This window comes from Encephalitozoon romaleae, chromosome III (assembly GCF_000280035.1).
Source record: "Encephalitozoon romaleae SJ-2008 chromosome III, complete sequence".
Classification (NCBI taxonomy): Eukaryota; Fungi; Microsporidia; family Unikaryonidae; genus Encephalitozoon; species Encephalitozoon romaleae.
Genome location: NC_024898.1, coordinates 22731 through 39020, shown reverse-complemented (window position 1 = coordinate 39020; position 16290 = coordinate 22731). Strand labels below are relative to the sequence as shown.

The 16290-nt window shown below is 39.8% G+C and overlaps 14 protein-coding genes and 2 non-coding genes across 16 annotated transcripts; 8 read left to right on the top strand and 8 right to left on the bottom strand.

The window, feature by feature from the left end:
- Nucleotides 1-15: 15 nt before the first annotated feature.
- EROM_030300 (hypothetical protein) lies at nt 16-702 on the bottom strand (the record flags this gene model as incomplete). The annotated part of the gene is made up of 1 exon (XM_009265873.1): nt 16-702. One exon carries the CDS (start codon nt 700-702, stop codon nt 16-18), a length of 687 nt encoding a protein of 228 aa, XP_009264148.1.
- Nucleotides 703-753: 51 nt separating this feature from the next.
- Nucleotides 754-1833, bottom strand: EROM_030290 (hypothetical protein; the record flags this gene model as incomplete). The annotated part of the gene is made up of 1 exon (XM_009265872.1): nt 754-1833. One exon carries the CDS (start codon nt 1831-1833, stop codon nt 754-756), a length of 1080 nt encoding a protein of 359 aa, XP_009264147.1.
- A 37-nt stretch (nt 1834-1870) lies between these two features.
- On the top strand, nt 1871-3646 carry EROM_030280 (EPP transporter-like protein; the record flags this gene model as incomplete). The annotated part of the gene is made up of 1 exon (XM_009265871.1): nt 1871-3646. One exon carries the CDS (start codon nt 1871-1873, stop codon nt 3644-3646), a length of 1776 nt encoding a protein of 591 aa, XP_009264146.1.
- A 342-nt stretch (nt 3647-3988) lies between these two features.
- On the top strand, nt 3989-4252 carry EROM_030275 (hypothetical protein; the record flags this gene model as incomplete). The annotated part of the gene is made up of 1 exon (XM_009265870.1): nt 3989-4252. One exon carries the CDS (start codon nt 3989-3991, stop codon nt 4250-4252), a length of 264 nt encoding a protein of 87 aa, XP_009264145.1.
- A 118-nt stretch (nt 4253-4370) lies between these two features.
- EROM_030270 (hypothetical protein) lies at nt 4371-5153 on the top strand (the record flags this gene model as incomplete). The annotated part of the gene is made up of 1 exon (XM_009265869.1): nt 4371-5153. One exon carries the CDS (start codon nt 4371-4373, stop codon nt 5151-5153), a length of 783 nt encoding a protein of 260 aa, XP_009264144.1.
- EROM_030260 (U6 snRNA associated Sm-like protein) lies at nt 5154-5417 on the bottom strand (the record flags this gene model as incomplete). Its single annotated transcript, XM_009265868.1, has 1 exon — nt 5154-5417. One exon carries the CDS (start codon nt 5415-5417, stop codon nt 5154-5156), a length of 264 nt encoding a protein of 87 aa, XP_009264143.1.
- A 97-nt stretch (nt 5418-5514) lies between these two features.
- On the top strand, nt 5515-5587 carry EROM_030255. Its single transcript has one exon. It is a non-coding gene; the product is annotated as a tRNA-Asp (tRNA).
- Nucleotides 5588-5699: 112 nt separating this feature from the next.
- EROM_030250 (hypothetical protein) lies at nt 5700-6230 on the top strand (the record flags this gene model as incomplete). The annotated part of the gene is made up of 1 exon (XM_009265867.1): nt 5700-6230. The coding sequence occupies one exon, from the start codon at nt 5700-5702 to the stop codon at nt 6228-6230; it is 531 nt and encodes a 176-aa protein (XP_009264142.1).
- A 47-nt stretch (nt 6231-6277) lies between these two features.
- EROM_030240 (phosphoglucomutase) lies at nt 6278-7972 on the bottom strand (the record flags this gene model as incomplete). The annotated part of the gene is made up of 1 exon (XM_009265866.1): nt 6278-7972. One exon carries the CDS (start codon nt 7970-7972, stop codon nt 6278-6280), a length of 1695 nt encoding a protein of 564 aa, XP_009264141.1.
- Nucleotides 7973-8124: 152 nt separating this feature from the next.
- On the bottom strand, nt 8125-9015 carry EROM_030230 (phosphatidylinositol-4-phosphate-5-kinase; the record flags this gene model as incomplete). The annotated part of the gene is made up of 1 exon (XM_009265865.1): nt 8125-9015. The coding sequence occupies one exon, from the start codon at nt 9013-9015 to the stop codon at nt 8125-8127; it is 891 nt and encodes a 296-aa protein (XP_009264140.1).
- A 129-nt stretch (nt 9016-9144) lies between these two features.
- Nucleotides 9145-9227, bottom strand: EROM_030225. Its single transcript has one exon. It is a non-coding gene; the product is annotated as a tRNA-Ser (tRNA).
- Nucleotides 9228-9334: 107 nt separating this feature from the next.
- Nucleotides 9335-9826, bottom strand: EROM_030220 (60S ribosomal protein L13; the record flags this gene model as incomplete). Its single annotated transcript, XM_009265864.1, has 1 exon — nt 9335-9826. One exon carries the CDS (start codon nt 9824-9826, stop codon nt 9335-9337), a length of 492 nt encoding a protein of 163 aa, XP_009264139.1.
- A 36-nt stretch (nt 9827-9862) lies between these two features.
- EROM_030210 (40S ribosomal protein S16) lies at nt 9863-10300 on the top strand (the record flags this gene model as incomplete). Its single annotated transcript, XM_009265863.1, has 1 exon — nt 9863-10300. One exon carries the CDS (start codon nt 9863-9865, stop codon nt 10298-10300), a length of 438 nt encoding a protein of 145 aa, XP_009264138.1.
- Nucleotides 10301-10388: 88 nt separating this feature from the next.
- Nucleotides 10389-10676, bottom strand: EROM_030205 (vacuolar ATP synthase subunit F; the record flags this gene model as incomplete). Its single annotated transcript, XM_009265862.1, has 1 exon — nt 10389-10676. The coding sequence occupies one exon, from the start codon at nt 10674-10676 to the stop codon at nt 10389-10391; it is 288 nt and encodes a 95-aa protein (XP_009264137.1).
- A 139-nt stretch (nt 10677-10815) lies between these two features.
- On the top strand, nt 10816-11274 carry EROM_030200 (ubiquitin ligase Skp1-like protein; the record flags this gene model as incomplete). Its single annotated transcript, XM_009265861.1, has 1 exon — nt 10816-11274. The coding sequence occupies one exon, from the start codon at nt 10816-10818 to the stop codon at nt 11272-11274; it is 459 nt and encodes a 152-aa protein (XP_009264136.1).
- A 254-nt stretch (nt 11275-11528) lies between these two features.
- Nucleotides 11529-16076, top strand: EROM_030190 (DNA-directed RNA polymerase II largest subunit; the record flags this gene model as incomplete). Its single annotated transcript, XM_009265860.1, has 1 exon — nt 11529-16076. The coding sequence occupies one exon, from the start codon at nt 11529-11531 to the stop codon at nt 16074-16076; it is 4548 nt and encodes a 1515-aa protein (XP_009264135.1).
- Nucleotides 16077-16290: the final 214 nt, after the last annotated feature.

The following is a 16290-nucleotide window of genomic DNA, read 5'->3' as shown; positions in this document are numbered from 1 at the left end:
GGCATCTTATCATTTTTATTTCCGCTTTTGTCTTTTGAAAAAGCCCGTGATTAGATTCTCACTTATGTTCTTTGTAGTAACTACTTCTTCGTATGTTTGTAGATTAACCCTTTTCTCTTGAAACAGCCTATATCTTCTAGTGTAGTCTTCGAATCTCTTATTTCTGCTGAACAAAGACTCTATTGTGGCTATTATCAATGAGCAGGGGTCGAGACTTACTGCTTCAGGCCACTGGATTATTGTGTTAAAGACCTGGATGGCTTTACCTATGAAGTCAGGAGAAAAGTCTGTGGTTTCAAGAAAGTCAATGAACTCTCCATATACATCTTCAAATGACACGTCGAATCCTAAAGACTTTAATATCTGTGTTTCAGCAAGTATACATCCTTCCTTGAGTCTGATCGACAACCTGTTTGTTAATGGTGTAGGCTTCGATTCATATCTTGTGTAAAGATAGTTAAAGACGTATATCACCTTTTTCAGAGTGCAAACCTCCTCTTCTAACTTTGAAGCTAGAAGAACAGAGGCCATGCATAGGCCTGCAAAATCTATTTCTTCGTTAAAGTTATAAAACAATATCAGTGCTTTATATCTTGACTGGTAAGAGAGACTCAGAAGCACGCAAGACTCTGTAATAAATTTAACACCTAGAAATTGCTTGACTTCCTTGGTTGGAAACGTTATTTCGTCTCTCCAACCCATATTATGCAAGGATAAGGAAAAGTCTTAAATAGGAGGAAGTAAGATCTTACATTACTCATCCTTTTTTTCAATGAAATAGGTTGGTAAGATCCTCCTAAGGTAAACATCGCATCCCTTTCCATATTTTTTTTCCATACCATCTAGAAACCTTTTGGTGATTCCAGCAACTTCCTTTAGGAATTCTCCGTCCTTCTCCTTCATTGACTTATATACGATTTTTGATAAGTCTCTAATCCAAGCAAGATCTTTTTTCTCAAATACTTTTTTCTCTACCATAGGTGTAATTTCAAGCTCAACCTCACATCTTAGAGGCTTCTTCTCAAACACGAACCTTCTTCTTGGCCTTTCTGTCTTCTCCTCTTCAAACGGGTATATAGGCAGAAACTCCACCTTCTTTCCCTCCTTTGTGCTTGGATCGATTTTCACATCTTCAATAGGCTTCAAAGCCAGGACCGAGTGAGTGTTTATTCTGGAAGCAAAGTCTTGTTTGACTTCGTGGCTTCTTACTGCAGAGCTGACCATCCGGTCAAGACTATTTTTCTCGTTCTTGGGATCACAAAAATACGATTGCCTTAGAAGATTGTAGAACTGATTTATGGAACAGTTCATTTGCTCAAATATATTTAGAAGAACAGGATCTAACGAAGATATAAAGGACTTTTCATCAATCTCCATTTCCTTTGATGGCTGCTGCCTAACTATAGCAACCATCTGCTTCATCTTGTCCCTGTTGATGGACCAGAACTTTGAGGGTGAAACCCATTGCTTTAGATTGTTGAATAGAACTCTCATGGCCGGATCAGACTCCAGAATCTTCTTTGTTATGTCTTGGTCCGTCTTCATGAACGAGAGAATTATTGACTTGATGATGTCCCTAGAGTGGAGGGTTTTAAATCTAAGTACGATAGTTTCTTCAGATAGCTTCAACTTCAGAAAGAAGCCTTCATTGTTTTTCACATGAAGAGATCGTATCTCAATCAATGGAATGTCTCTAATCACAAGGTCGTTCTCGCTATTCTGAATAGCAACTGTAGACGGATCCCTTTTAATCCTGACTCTTGTATCATCTACCGTCACAAATACCTCCTGGCCTAAGAATGAGGCCTTTATCCCCTCAGCCGCCATGGGCATTCCTTCCAGCTTGTAATTCTACAGATTTCCAGTACCCATGAAAGCAGAATTACAAAGATCAGAGCTTGTTTGGAGAAATCTGAGGCTTACTACAAAAGGTAGCAACGGGACAAACAAAACTGTTCTGAAGGGAGTCAGCGGTTCCATAGAACCCTCAACGATGACGGCACTTATGGGAACGAGCGGGGCAGGAAAGACTACTCTCATGAACTCACTAGCAGGAAGAATTCCATCTAGCATGGTTCTTAAGGGTGAAATCCTTTTGAATTCACACCCGAGATCAAAAGACACATGGCCCAACACTGTTGGATATGTAGAACAGGAATTCCATGGATATGAATACCAAACGGTTTTTGAGACTCTCTTGTTTGCATCTAAAATAAAGATGAGATACGAGGAGGTAGAGCAAAAGATAAAGAACAGAATAGAGGAAATAATAGCACTGCTAGGGCTTAATAATGCTAAGAACACATATATTGTAAATCTATCTGGAGGAGAAAGGAAACGTGTTTCTATAGGAGTTGAGTTGCTAGGAGATCCCTCGATACTGTTCTGTGATGAGCCCACCAGTGGATTAGATTCATTTAATGCTTTGAACATCCTCAGTCTGCTCAAGGATTTAGCAAATATGGGAAAGACGGTTCTAGTCACGATTCACCAGCCATCCTATGATATGATAAACTTCTTCGATAAGTTTATATTGATGTCTATGGGAAAGGTGATTTATGATGGGGATGTCAGAGGTTGCATCGATTTTTTTGAGAGCTGTGGATATCGACTACCTGAGCTTACAAATCCGATGGACTTCTTTTTGAAGACTATAAGTCTTGACACAAGAACCAAAGAGTTACAGGGAAGAAGCCTGGATATTATTACTCATATAAGTAATGAATGGCGCAGGAAGGGAAAGGAGCCTGTACCGAAGCTCTGTGACGAAGTTAGAATAGAAAACGCAGCAAGAAGATCATCGCTTGGGTTTTCCCTTCTTCTAAATAGGAACTTGAAGAACTACATCAGGAATGTTGATTATCTGAAGATCAAGGGCTTTCAAAAGGTCTTTTTTATGCTTGTGTTTGGCCTCGCATATTTGCAAATGGGATACTCTATAGAAAGCATATATACCAGAATAGGAGGAATAACATTTATTCTGACAAACGTACTTTTTGGAGTGTCCAACCCTATATTCAATGTTTTTTCGTCTGAAAGACAAGTGATACTTAGAGAAAGGAGATCTGGGATGTACTCTGGAATTGTCGCATTCATGGCCAAATACCTCTCTGAGACATTCATCAACTTTCTGATAGAAATGCCCTATGTGGTAACAATATACTGGATGATTGGGTTAAGCTCGGACGTAAGCACTTTTTTGGTATTTTTAACCATTATGGGCTCTCTAATACTGTTTAGTATAGCATACTCACTGGCTATCGGTGCAATAACATCTACACAAAACAACTCTCAGGTACTGGGATCGATGGGACTTCTTGTCTTTCTAATCTACAGCGGGTCTTTCAACAATCCAAACACCATACCCAGCTGGCTTAGATGGGTAGTTTGGGTTTCGCCTATGTATTATGCAACGAAGGCGTCGGTTCAGAATCAATTGAATGGAGTTGTATTCGAAAGTTCTAACATACGGATCACAGGAGAGGAGCAGATCAGGATTAGGGGGCTTGATGGAACAGGAGTACCACTTTGCATATTCATTCTCCTTGGAATGAACTTTTTCTGGATTGTATCTGGTGCCTTGGCACTCCATCTCACCACAAAAAACAACATGAAGATGGAATTAAATGACAAGGAAGAGGTATGAGAAGTCCCTGGGTATGAAACTAAAATTGTTTAGAAATGCCCTCAATCGAAAATGGAATATGATTCTAAGCTCCAGAGTAAAGCAATAAAAGAATATGAAAAGTTTCCAATAATAAAGAAAGTTCCATTAGTTATTTATTATTACATAGGAAAGTCCATTGAAAGGATTCCAACGAAGATCAAGGAGGTTATTTCCAATGGGTGTTCATTGCTGTCTGCAGGCCACCTTATGCTATGCACAGCAGTTCCATTTGTTTACGTGTACCGAAGAGACAAAAATATTGTGGGGGATTCTCTCCTAAGTGCAGGTGAGAGCTTATAGAAATTTTTTCGAAGCCCTAAAATGTACAGGTCTCTTCTGTCGAAAATCGACCCGCCAATTGATTATGTGGGGCAAAAGTTAGCATCTGACCTTATGTACCTTATATTTGGGGTTGGATACACGGCAGCGCTTATCTTCGGAGTCTCTCTCAACAACCTTGTGTATACAATGTATATAAGTATTACAACCTTGGTGATTTCTGCTATTGTTGTGGTTCCATCCTGGGGGTTCTATCGCAGAAATCCCCTGAAGTTCAGGCCGCCTGTTAAAGACAAGAAGGAATAACAAGTCTTTATATTAAATTGTTTTTTGCTTTGAGACTATTTGTTTGAGCCCCAGTTGCCTGAAACACTGTTACTTTTTACTGATGAGAACAACTTTATGGCTGAGTTACAAGAATTGGATGAGGATTATTCTTACTTTTCTCTTCATTAGAAAGGCATCATGTTACTTCATATTTGAGCTTATCGATGATTTTGTGATATATTATGAAAACATGTTTTTCCCTAATTCAGCTGGAGCATGGGCCATACTTTTAGGATCCTTCTTTGTAACCTTCTATGGCTCCCGATTCCCAAGAATATCTCTGACACCATACATAGCTGCATTGATATACTACAACTTCTGTGATATAAGAGAAGGTCTTAATAGCGTCTCCACAAAGACGGTGCAAGAATATTACATTCCTCCAGATATAATACGAAGAATGAAAGAAGTGTTTGGTGGTAGTAATAATGACCCTGCCACCCTATGTTTTATCTCCTTCGTCCTGGCATCTATTCTTATGTGGGCTCTCGAAGTTGCCAGCAGCCTTTTGTTTATAATAGGACTTTACATTGTGTATAGAATGTTTTTTCATCTAGGCTTTGAAACATACAAAGAGTCAAACCCAGGAGTCTTCTATATTCTTCTTTTTGTGTCTTTTGGAATATTGTATTATGTAACAAGAAGAACAACAAAATATCTACTTCTAATCTTGTTTAGCATCACAGGATCACTTATATTACTAACATCAATCGAACTTATTACGGAAAACAACGAGTTGGGATTCTATGATTTAATATTAGACTTTGAGGACACTCAATATCTGGAGCTTTCATCTGCGTCTACTCCGATAGCTGTATGGATAATAACAGCTTTTATAGGGATGTTCTGGCAGTGGAAATTTTCCGAGAATAAAACCTAATCATGCTTTATTAGATACAGCCTCTTCTTTCTGCTCCAAAAGGATTTTTGATTCCAGCTTCACAAGCTTGATTGATGTTCCTTTTAAGTAGCATTCATTGATGAAGATGGAACTTCCATCCTCTTTCTGAATTGTGACACTCTTAAGATGAAGGTTCATAGCCATATCGCACTTATAAAGCAATCCTCTTAAATGGTCATTATTCTTCAGTTCCAGTTCTACTATTTTATTTCTTGATATTCTTAGAAGCGTCAGAGGATACATCCAGAGGGATGACTTTGAATTGATTCTATGTATTGGATTGTGTAGAATACCTGAACGGCTTTCCAATGTGATTTGAAACTGGTCTATGTGTCTAGTGTCTTCCATGGTGTAGTGGTATATCATATCCGCCTGTCACGCGGGTGACCCGGGTTCGAATCCCGGTGGGAGAGTTTCTTTTTCATTTTATCTACAAAATCCTAAACGATCAAATCCATCCATTTGCTTAAGTGAATTCTAATCCAGGATACAGCATTTATTTCTTCAGAGCATGAGCAAAGTCCAATGAGCTCTGAAAGATCCGTACTTTACTTGGACGACTTCTTGGTGCTAGATTCCTCCATGTGTGGCATGACCTTCGATCCTCAAGAGTTCTATGAGTTGGATAACACCCACGGATTTACAGAGCTGATTGATAAAAGATTGTTTCAAACTGTCGTTAGGACTGATGACATCAGTGACCTGCCCATTCATCCAAGGGAGATCAGGAGACAGATAGGAAGTGGAGATATGTACAAGCCAAGGAAAGTCAGAGGCGTTGGAAGGTTAAGAGAAGGTTGTTGTGGAATATGTAATTCATGGTTTAAACTAAAAACAAGTAGCTATTGGTATCATATGAACTATAAGCATGGGATAAGTTCCAAGGGAATAAAATATCCGGAGCCTCAAATAAGATATACGGGGGATAAAGTAGATGGATTCTGCATGATCTGTGATGAATGGATAACATTGGGGTACAAGTCAAATAGAAAGTCTACAAGATTCGGATGGTTCAGGCACTGCCAGAAGAAGCATGGGTCAGGTAAGGCAATTTAATGCTGGGCTTGAATCAGTTGGATTTCTTTTACCATGTGAACCACTTATCAATTGTGAGATTGAGATATCTCACTTCTAATATATTTGTCAATAAAATCGTTGGCTACTTTTGCAAGGCTTTTCTTATCCAATGCTGTAGAACTTGTATAAACCTTCACCATCGACTCTGTTCCGCTTACTCTCAATATCACCTTGTAGTTGTCGAACTTCACTGCACTTCTCTTCCCTTCTGTTTTTACATTTGGAAGCTTTCTAAGAGCCCTCTCAAGAACATTGTCAGGGTTGCTGCATCTTACATGAATGTTCACAGAACTAAAACTTCCATACATTTCCATCTTTTTTAGAATCTTACTCGGAAGCTCTTTCTGGACCATGTATGCCATAAGAACTACACACTTGATTCCATCCTTCTCTTTCCCGTTTCCAAACAGAAACCCAAGGGAGTCTTCATAAGCAAACACCTTCTTTCCTTTCACAGAGTCAACACCCCGGCTGACATTCTTAAACCCTGTTTCCGTCTTCAAGTACTCGATTCCATGGGCAGAGCAAACCTTTTCCATAAGATCGTTACATAGATAGGTGTTCACAAAGGCAAGGTCTGATGGTGAGAAGTTCTTGACAAAAAAGTACATGAACATAGCTGCTATTTCGTTTCCATTGTAGTCAACCCATTCCCCATCAATTCTCTCAGAGAGCCCAAACCTATCTCCATCTGGATCACAAGAAAATATAATGTCTGCAAGGTTTGATTCTTTGGATCTTGCAAGAGTTTCGGCGACTTCCGGATTTGGAAAAGGAAGATTTGGGAAGTCTGGATTTGGGTTGCATTCTTCGTCAATAAAATACACAGTGCCATCAAGATTGTAAAACTCTAAGGCCTTCTTTACAAACTCTCCAGAAACTCCACAAAGTCCCGTAAAGACTATAGGAACCAAAGGACTTGTATTCCTAATGTCTTGGATTATATTATCATTCCAGCCTTCAAACATCCATTCGTTATAAGAGCTTATAAGCTCGTTTCTTCGCGAAATATCATCACCAGCTAGATTACCACTTTCTCTCTTCCTAGAGCTTGATGCTCCCTTTCCCCGTAGAACGTTATTCTCCTCTTTTATTTGCCTAAGTATATTTCCATGCTCCCCCGTCCTGTCGAACCGTGTCAGGTCAAGAGCCCTCATTGACTCCTCTATTTCTCTGTCCAATGGCGGGCCTATCTGGCTTCCTTTGGATGTGTACACCTTAAAGCCATTGTATTCCTTAGGATTATGTGACGCCGTAACCATTATTCCTGCCTCAGCCCCTAGTTTACATGTAAGAAAGGCAAGAAATGGCGTCACAACCTCTGGATACAAATCAGCCTTTTTCCCATTGAGCCTAAATATCTCCCTCAGCAGAATCGCATAGTTCAGCGAGTTATATCTCCCGTCACATCCTATTACAATACTAGAGAATCTTTTGCAGAGCTCAGTCCCAATAAGGTTACACGTGACCTCGTTAATTCCATTAAATCCACTTCTCATTGGTCCTCTCATCCCTCCAGTACCAAACTTCATAAGTCTTAGAAGACTCTTCTCTCCATATATTCTTAGGTCCTCGTGAAACCTATCCAGATCGCATGTTGCTTCCATATATTTCTTTTTCATTGATTCTAATTCTTCAGCCTCTCCACAATCATTTTCATCTATTTCTGAAGTGTTGGGTTTATTTGTCTCTCTTTTCTGGCTATCTTCCATACTTCCCATTTGACGCTTCCTCCACATCTTCTAATGTTTATATTTCCAGAAAAAGACAAATCAAATCTCGGTTCTCACAAAATTTAATAGAAGATTTGAAGACATCATCTCCTACTCATACCTCCACTCCAAGTTTTTGATTCACTATATTCCAGAACTTATCATTTGAATACATCTGTTTCAATCATAATAAGAAACCTGTCCATGTATGCATCAGGATTCAGGCAGGAGCTATTTGATTTGCAGCAGAATATATGAAATAGTCTCTCCATTCTCTTTTTAAAAGTCCATTGTGTAAGAATGTCCACTATTCCAAAGTGCACATCTTCATTCTCAGGCATATGATTATGATCTTTACATAGGGAAAACGGATCAACGCTTTCTCTTTTCTTCCAGCCAAAGGACACAAAAAAACTGTAATCCATAATTCTATGTCTTTTTAGAAACTCCACATCGTTTTTGATCTGGGATATAATGGCCTCCTTCCGGTTTCCAAGATCTATTCTTTTACTATTTCCAATCCAATCTATTTCCTTTAGGCTGGACACCGAGTACCCCTTTCTTTTGACAGACGCCCCCTTGAGGTCATAAATCTCTTGCATCCCAGATCTTTTCAGCATGCTTTCCATCACTATGAAATATTCTTCATCACCCCTAGTGCACAGACTATAACATCCAAGTATCTTACATAAAAGAGACATAGGATTCTGAAGAATGTGTATTTTGTATTCCTCTACCATTCTCCTGATGCAATAGAACTCACTTTTCCTTATAGTTTTCACAACAAATTTGAGGTCTTCTGTGAAAAACAAGAAGGATCCACTCTTCCCATGAATCTGCTCATTAAGCACATACTGTCTTCCTAGATCGTGCAAGCCCTCGGTTCCATTTAAAGCTCTGATTTCTCTGAACTCCTTATAGTTGTATGTTTTCACCAAAACCTCATTCTCTTTTCTCATTTCTTCGACATCGCTTGTGCTAGGCTTTGAAATCATCATGTCTTCTATTTGTGACAAAGACTCTAGCATTAAGTTTATCTTTTGGTTTTCCATCCTCCTCCAGGTATTTATATGGTGTCCCTTTCTATTACCTGAAATTATTCTTTTTTATGTACATCAAAAAATGAACTTGAATCAATAAATATTAGGGATATTAATCAAAGATCGATTTTGTGTCAAAAACGATGCTGACTGGATTCGAACCAGTGAGAGGAAACCTCAACGGATTTCAAATCCGTCGCCTTAGACCACTCGGCCACAACACCTTAAAAATGAAACCCCGATAGTATTTGCAAGGGCATCGAGGCTCATAATAAACCCAAGCAGAAGGATGCACAGAATGTGTATAAGATTTCAGTAAACAGAATTAAATTTATTCATAAGAAGCAAGCTCCTCCCTTGAAATAGATCCAACAACAGGCTTGGGTTTAACGAGAGGCATAATCTCCTTTGCGTATGGCTTGGCACCCTTTTCCTTTGCTTCCTTGACACTTTCATATATGGTGATCTTACTTAAGTAGGTCTTGATACGGTCAGCATTCTTTTCAAGGGTTTCCTGGTTAGTGTCTCGTCTTCTCAGATCGACAGCTATTCCAAGACGTCTGGCATGCCTATAATCAAGCCCAGCCTTCTCACATTCAGCAGGCGTAAAGCCTCTTCCAAGTCTCTCATTCCGGTTGTACTTGATTGAAGGGCAGCGAATTATAGGTCTAAGCTTCTTCAAAGGAATTGGGAACATCGACTTGGCCTTTCGGAGCTTCTTCTCCTCCATTATCCTAAGCTTTGTTTCGGGATCGTGGTGAACCTTTATCTTCAAAGAGGTCTTGCGGAAGTGATTGTTTGGTAGTGCGTGGTTCCCTTTCATTGGGGTTAAAAATTTTCAAATGCTTTAGCCCTTTTAATGAGTAGATCTGTAAAGTCGGTCACCACTCAGGGTAGAAAGAAACGAGCAGTTGCCACGTGCGTGTGCACATACTCAGGAGAGTTTTCTATAAGAATCAACAAGGTTCCCTTCAAGCTCATTACAAATACCTTGATGATTGCAAAGCTGAAGGAGATCATATGCATTGTTGAGCACGCCAACATCAAGGACCTTTCATTTGACATAACATGCAAGGTTGGGGGAGATGTCTCCCGGGTGTATGCAGTAAGAATGGCCTTTTCCAAAGCGATACTTGCATTTTATGGAACCTACTATGATGAATGGAAAAAACAAGAAATTCAAAAGAGACTGCTGGACTTCGATAGGTTTAGTCTTGTTGCAGATTCAAGAAAGCGGGAGCCAAAGAAGTTTGGAGGTCCTGGGGCTCGTGCAAGGTACCAGAAGTCTTATCGTTGAAATAAATCATCTCCTCTATTTATGTTGACTCCTAAGACTAGTCCCACTTACAGGATTTTATTTTACCATAACCTTTGGAAGTATGAAACTAGACATATTTATTTTTCGATGCAATGACCAATACTGCAGGAACTACCTCATTATATGCATCTATCTCTTCCTTTAGCTTTTCTGCAGCAAAATCACAGACAAGGATTATGGCAAGGTCTTTTCTGCCTGTTAGTGAACAGAAAATCCTTTTCAAGTCATCTTCTGCGGTGTTTGGCGTTACTTGAACAAGATTCGGATTGTCATGAACACTTTCGACCCCTGCTATCAAAAATCCTGTGAGTGTTTCCTCGTCTCCTATTATGCCTATTCTAGTTCTTTCATCCATAAGCCCCTGTCAATAGAAATGGAATTAAGAATACACGAGGAGATCATTCCATCCCTGGGCAGGCCATCTTTTCTCGTCATCTTTTCTTTGATGCCAACATTGTCCATTGTTTTTAATCCCCTGGAATCTCCACTTTGGAATGATTGAGATAGAGACAACAGATGGGCGCATATTTAAGATAGAGGAAAAACAAGCATATAAGAGTGTTCTGATAAAAAACGTGTGTACTTCAACTACATATAAGAATCCTATTGCCCTTCAGGTGTCATCGTTCATCTTTGAGATAATCCAAAGATACATGGAAGTAGACACCTCTCAACTATCTAAGGATTATAATCCATTAGAAATAAGATTCAAGCAATCGGATCTCGAACTCTTCATGGAGTATGATAGCAGGACGTTGCTAGATATATGCAATGGAGCAAACTATCTTGAATATCCATATCTTCTTGAGCTATGCTGTAAAATTATTTCAGAAAAGATGAAGCATAAAAACACAAGAGAGCTTGCAGAGTTTATTGGTGTGGAGTGCAACATCACGGATGAAGAATTGATGAAGATCGAGAGGGAGTTTGAATGGATATCGTCTGACGAATAGCTGTGTATACTACGGGATGGTTGTAGTTCTATTAAAGAAAATGAACCCGCCTTGTTGTTTACTGTTTTCTATCTCGTGGATGGAACGTGCTCGAATGGAAGCTACTCGTTTACATAGTACTTTGGCAGCAGATCGCCGGATACCTACAAAATAAATATCCTATTAAGAAGGGTTGCTCTCTATCCCATGTGTTTCCAGGGGTGTTACACAACAAAAATTTCCCGTCTTAAAGGCCACTACACTAGACCCCATTCATGTTTGAGGAGAAAGTAAAGAAACAGATCAAGTCGATACAGTTTGGCCTGTTTTCACCAGAGGAAATAAGAAATGGAAGTGCTGCCCTGATTGTCCATCCGGAGGTAATGGAAGGTGGGGTTCCAAAGGTCGGAGGGCTTATTGATCTGAGGATGGGGACGACAGACAGAATGTATCTTTGCCAAAGTTGTGGAGGGGACAACTTCTCATGCCCAGGCCATTTTGGGCACATTGAGCTTACAAAGCCTATATTCCATGTTGGGTACATCTCCAAAATCAAGAAGGTTTTAGAGTGTGTTTGTTTCTATTGTTCGAAGATCAAGGTACCAAAGAGAGGAGTAAGATCCACGCTTAACAATGTGTGGAGTATGAGTAAGGGTAAGTCGGTGTGCGAAGGAGAGGTTGTTGGAGATGGAAGAAGCGGATGTGGAAATAGGCAACCTGTGGTGAAAAAAGAGGGTCTAACTCTTGTCGCTTTTATGAAGGGAGAAGAAAGTAATGAGGGTAAGGTCATGTTGAATGGGGAAAGGGTTTATAGTATATTTAAGAAGATAAGCGACGAGGATTGTGTATATATGGGATTTGATCTGAAGTATAGTAGGCCTGAATGGATGATATTTACTGTGCTACTTGTCCCGCCACCCTCTGTTCGTCCTTCAATTGTGATGGAAGGTTCATTACGGGGAGAGGACGACCTTACACATAAACTGGCTGATATCATAAAATCGAATGGATATCTAAAGAAGTATGAGCAAGAGGGTGCACCCGGGCATATTGTTCGAGACTATGAGCAGCTGTTACAGTTTCATGTTGCAACGTTGATAGACAATGACATTGGAGGACAACCACAGGCATTACAGAAGAGTGGAAGGCCTCTAAAGTCACTATCTGCCAGGTTAAAAGGGAAAGAAGGAAGAATCAGGGGGAATCTTATGGGTAAGAGAGTTGATTTTAGCGCAAGAACAGTGATAACGCCAGATCCAAACATATCACTTGAAGAGGTTGGAGTTCCTCTTGAGGTTGCAAAGGTTCATACTTTTCCGGAAAAAGTTACTTCGTTTAACATAGACAAGCTGGAAAAGCTTGTGAGGACAGGGCCTAATGAACACCCTGGGGCCAACTATGTTCTCAGGTCTGATGGGCAGAAGATAGATCTGAACTTCAATAAGAGCGATATAAGGTTGGAAGAAGGGTATATTGTGGAGAGGCACATGCAAACTGGAGATGTGGTTCTATTCAACAGACAGCCTTCGCTTCATAAGATGTCGATGATGGCACACTATGCCAGAGTAATGGATGATAAAACCTTTAGGCTGAACCTCAGCGTTACATCGCCCTACAATGCCGATTTTGATGGGGATGAAATGAATCTCCATATGCCTCAAAGCTATACATCCAAGGCTGAGCTAGAAGAGCTAGCACTTGTATCCAAGCAGATTATTTCTCCTCAGTCTAACAAACCTGTTATGGGTATCGTACAAGACACACTTACAGGCTTAAGGCTGTTTACCTTGAGAGATACCTTTTTGAACGAGAGAGAAGTTATGCTATTATTGTATGCTGTGAATATAGAATTTTGCGATACGCCTCCAGGAGGTACCAGTTATATGGAACTCAGAAGAACAAAAGACTATGACATCATGAAGGTACTGAAAAGGCCTGCAATAGCAAAGCCTATGAAGCTTTGGACAGGAAAGCAGATATTGAGCTTTGTTCTTCCAAATATGAATTACGTTGGGTTTTCTTCTGAACATAACGATAATGACAATGAAAACATTAGTGATACTAAGGTTATCATACAAGATGGGTATATTCATTCTGGGGTGATTGACAAGAAAGCTGCAGGGGCAACACAAGGCGGGCTTGTTCATATAATCTTCAATGATTTTGGGCCTAAAAGGGCAGCACAGTTTTTTAATGGTGTACAGAGGATGATAAACGTCTTTATGACTGGGATTCATACATTTTCAATAGGAATTGGAGATACAATTGCAGATGCCAAAACAGTAAAGATGGTTAAGGAGGCGATTCGAAAAGCAAAGGAGGAGGTCTCTGTTATAATTGAAAATGCACGTCAAAATCGTCTTGAAAGGCTTCCTGGAATGACCATGAAGGAAAGCTTCGAGAGTCATTTAAATCTGGTACTAAACAGAGCAAGAGACGTAAGCGGAACAAGTGCGCAGAGGAGTCTAAGTGAAAATAACAATATGAAGACGATGGTTCTTGCAGGATCCAAAGGGTCTTTTATTAACATCTCACAGGTTACTGCTTGTGTGGGACAGCAGAATGTTGAGGGGAAGCGGATTCCCTTTGGATTTTCTCACAGAACACTCCCTCATTTTGTAAAGGATGATTATACCGGTAGGAGTAGGGGGTTTGTCGAGAATAGTTACTTAACTGGATTGGATCCTGAAGAGTTTTTCTTTCATGCAATGGGTGGAAGAGAAGGATTGATAGATACAGCAATAAAGACAGCAGAGACTGGTTACATCCAAAGAAGGCTAGTGAAAGCACTTGAGGACGCCATTGTAAGACAAGATGAAAGTGTTAGAAGCGGGAATGGCCTAATGTATCAAATAAAATATGGGGAGGACGGGTTTGATGCCACTTTCCTAGAATCCCAAAAGGTTGATGTAAAGAACTTCACAAAAAGATATTATATTGATATGTTCGGAAGTGGAGAACTAGCAATTAAACAAGATCAAGTTTCTGAGGAAGTCTATGGAATGCTTTCTTCAGATGTTGATTTACAGAAGCTTTTAGATCAAGAATACGAATGGTTGGTTAGCGAGATATTTGAAGGGCCTTCCTTACTTTCTACAGGAGAAATAGATATAGACCACGATTACCAAGTCAGGGACATTTATAAGAATGCAGTAATGAGTCCTTGCAATTTTACTCGTCTTTTGGTCACAGCAAAAAGGGCTTTTCATCTTTCTACTGGAGATGTGTCTCCTTATTATATACTCGAAACCCAGAAGAGTCTCATGACATCCAACAAGATCTTGAATGTACTCATAAGAACTAATTTGAATGTAAAGAGAGTTCTTCTAGAGCATAAGCTGAATACTGAGGCATTCAACTGGGTTGTGGAAATGATAAATGCAAAGATTTTGCAAGCTAGAATAACACCGAATGAAATGGTGGGAACATTGGCGGCACAGTCGGTTGGAGAGCCTGCAACCCAAATGACTCTGAACACATTCCATCTGGCCGGTGTTTCTTCCACAGTAACTATGGGAGTTCCTAGGCTTAAGGAAATTTTTAATGTAACAAAGAACTTGAAGACGCCATCCATGAAAATATATCTTGACAAGGATCATTGTAAAACAATTGAATCTGCAAAAGTGATCCAGAATGAAATAGAATGCTTATGTGTGAAAGACCTATGTCTTTCCTCGGAAATATATTATGATCCTGAAATAACAAGCACCGAGATCGCTGAAGATAAGGACTTTGTAGAGACATATTTTGAGTTTCCTGATGATGATGTTGACTTTTCATGCCTGTCTCCATTCCTAATGAGGCTTATTGTTGATAGAGCTAAACTTGTCGGAAGAGGAGCCAATTTAGAATATGTTGCAGAATCCATCAGGAAAGAGCTAGGAAGTGGTGCCCATGTGATTTGTAGTGATGAAAATGCAGTTCATATGGTGATAAGAATCCGAGTTGGCAAGTCTGAGGATGAGTCCCTAAACTTCTATATGACTATATTGAATTCCTTACTAAAGCTTCAGCTTAGAGGATATAAGAGTGTTAAAAAAGTTTATATAAGTGAAGATAAGGATAAAAAAGAATGGTATTTGCAAACCGATGGAACCTGTCTCCCACAAGTCCTAGGGAATCCTGCAGTGAATAGCAGGCTCACGATTTCCAATGACCTTATTGAGATTGCCGAGACTTTGGGAATAGAAGCAGCACGGGAATCTATTTTAAGAGAATTGGCAATGGTAATAGATGGAAATGGGTCATATGTAAATTACAGGCACATGAGTCTACTGGCCGATGTAATGACTATGAGAGGGTATTTATGCGGAATAACCAGGCATGGAGTCAATAAAGCTGGAGCTGGGGCGCTGAAAAGAAGCTCTTTCGAAGAAACCGTGGAGATACTCTTGGATGCTGCATTAGTATCTGAGAAAAACTTATGCCGAGGAATAACAGAGAATATTATGATGGGACAGTTAGCGCCTATGGGGACTGGAAATGTTGAAATTATGTTAGATGTGAAGAAGTTAGACAAGGCCATTCCATTATCAAATCCTGTATTTAAGCCCAATGAGCCTGTTACTCCTGTGATTAGCACACCTTCGTCTGATTCCTTCTCAATTAGTAGTGGTAATTGGAGTCCTACACATCTTGAAATGGCATACTCTAGGGATGTAGATGGAAGATTATCGCCCACTAGTCCGTCTTATTCTCCAACGAGCCCATCATACTCGCCTACTAGTCCGTCATATTCAATATCAACCTCCGGATTCTCAAACAAGAGTAAGAGTAAGGAGCAGGACGGCGATAAAAAGAGAAGAAACGATAACAACTTCTAATTATACCAATAAAACATTTCCATTGTCTTTCATATGAAGTAGATCTTGATTGGCCCTTCTTGATTTCTCTTAATTTTTGTTGATATAACCAAAAGTGGCTTTCAACCCTTGTGTATCCAACCACCATTCCGATGTTAATGTATTATTGACGTCTTGAAAATGATTGGGGCCTATAATACCCCAGCCAATAGCGAGAATAGCAATGACGAATTGA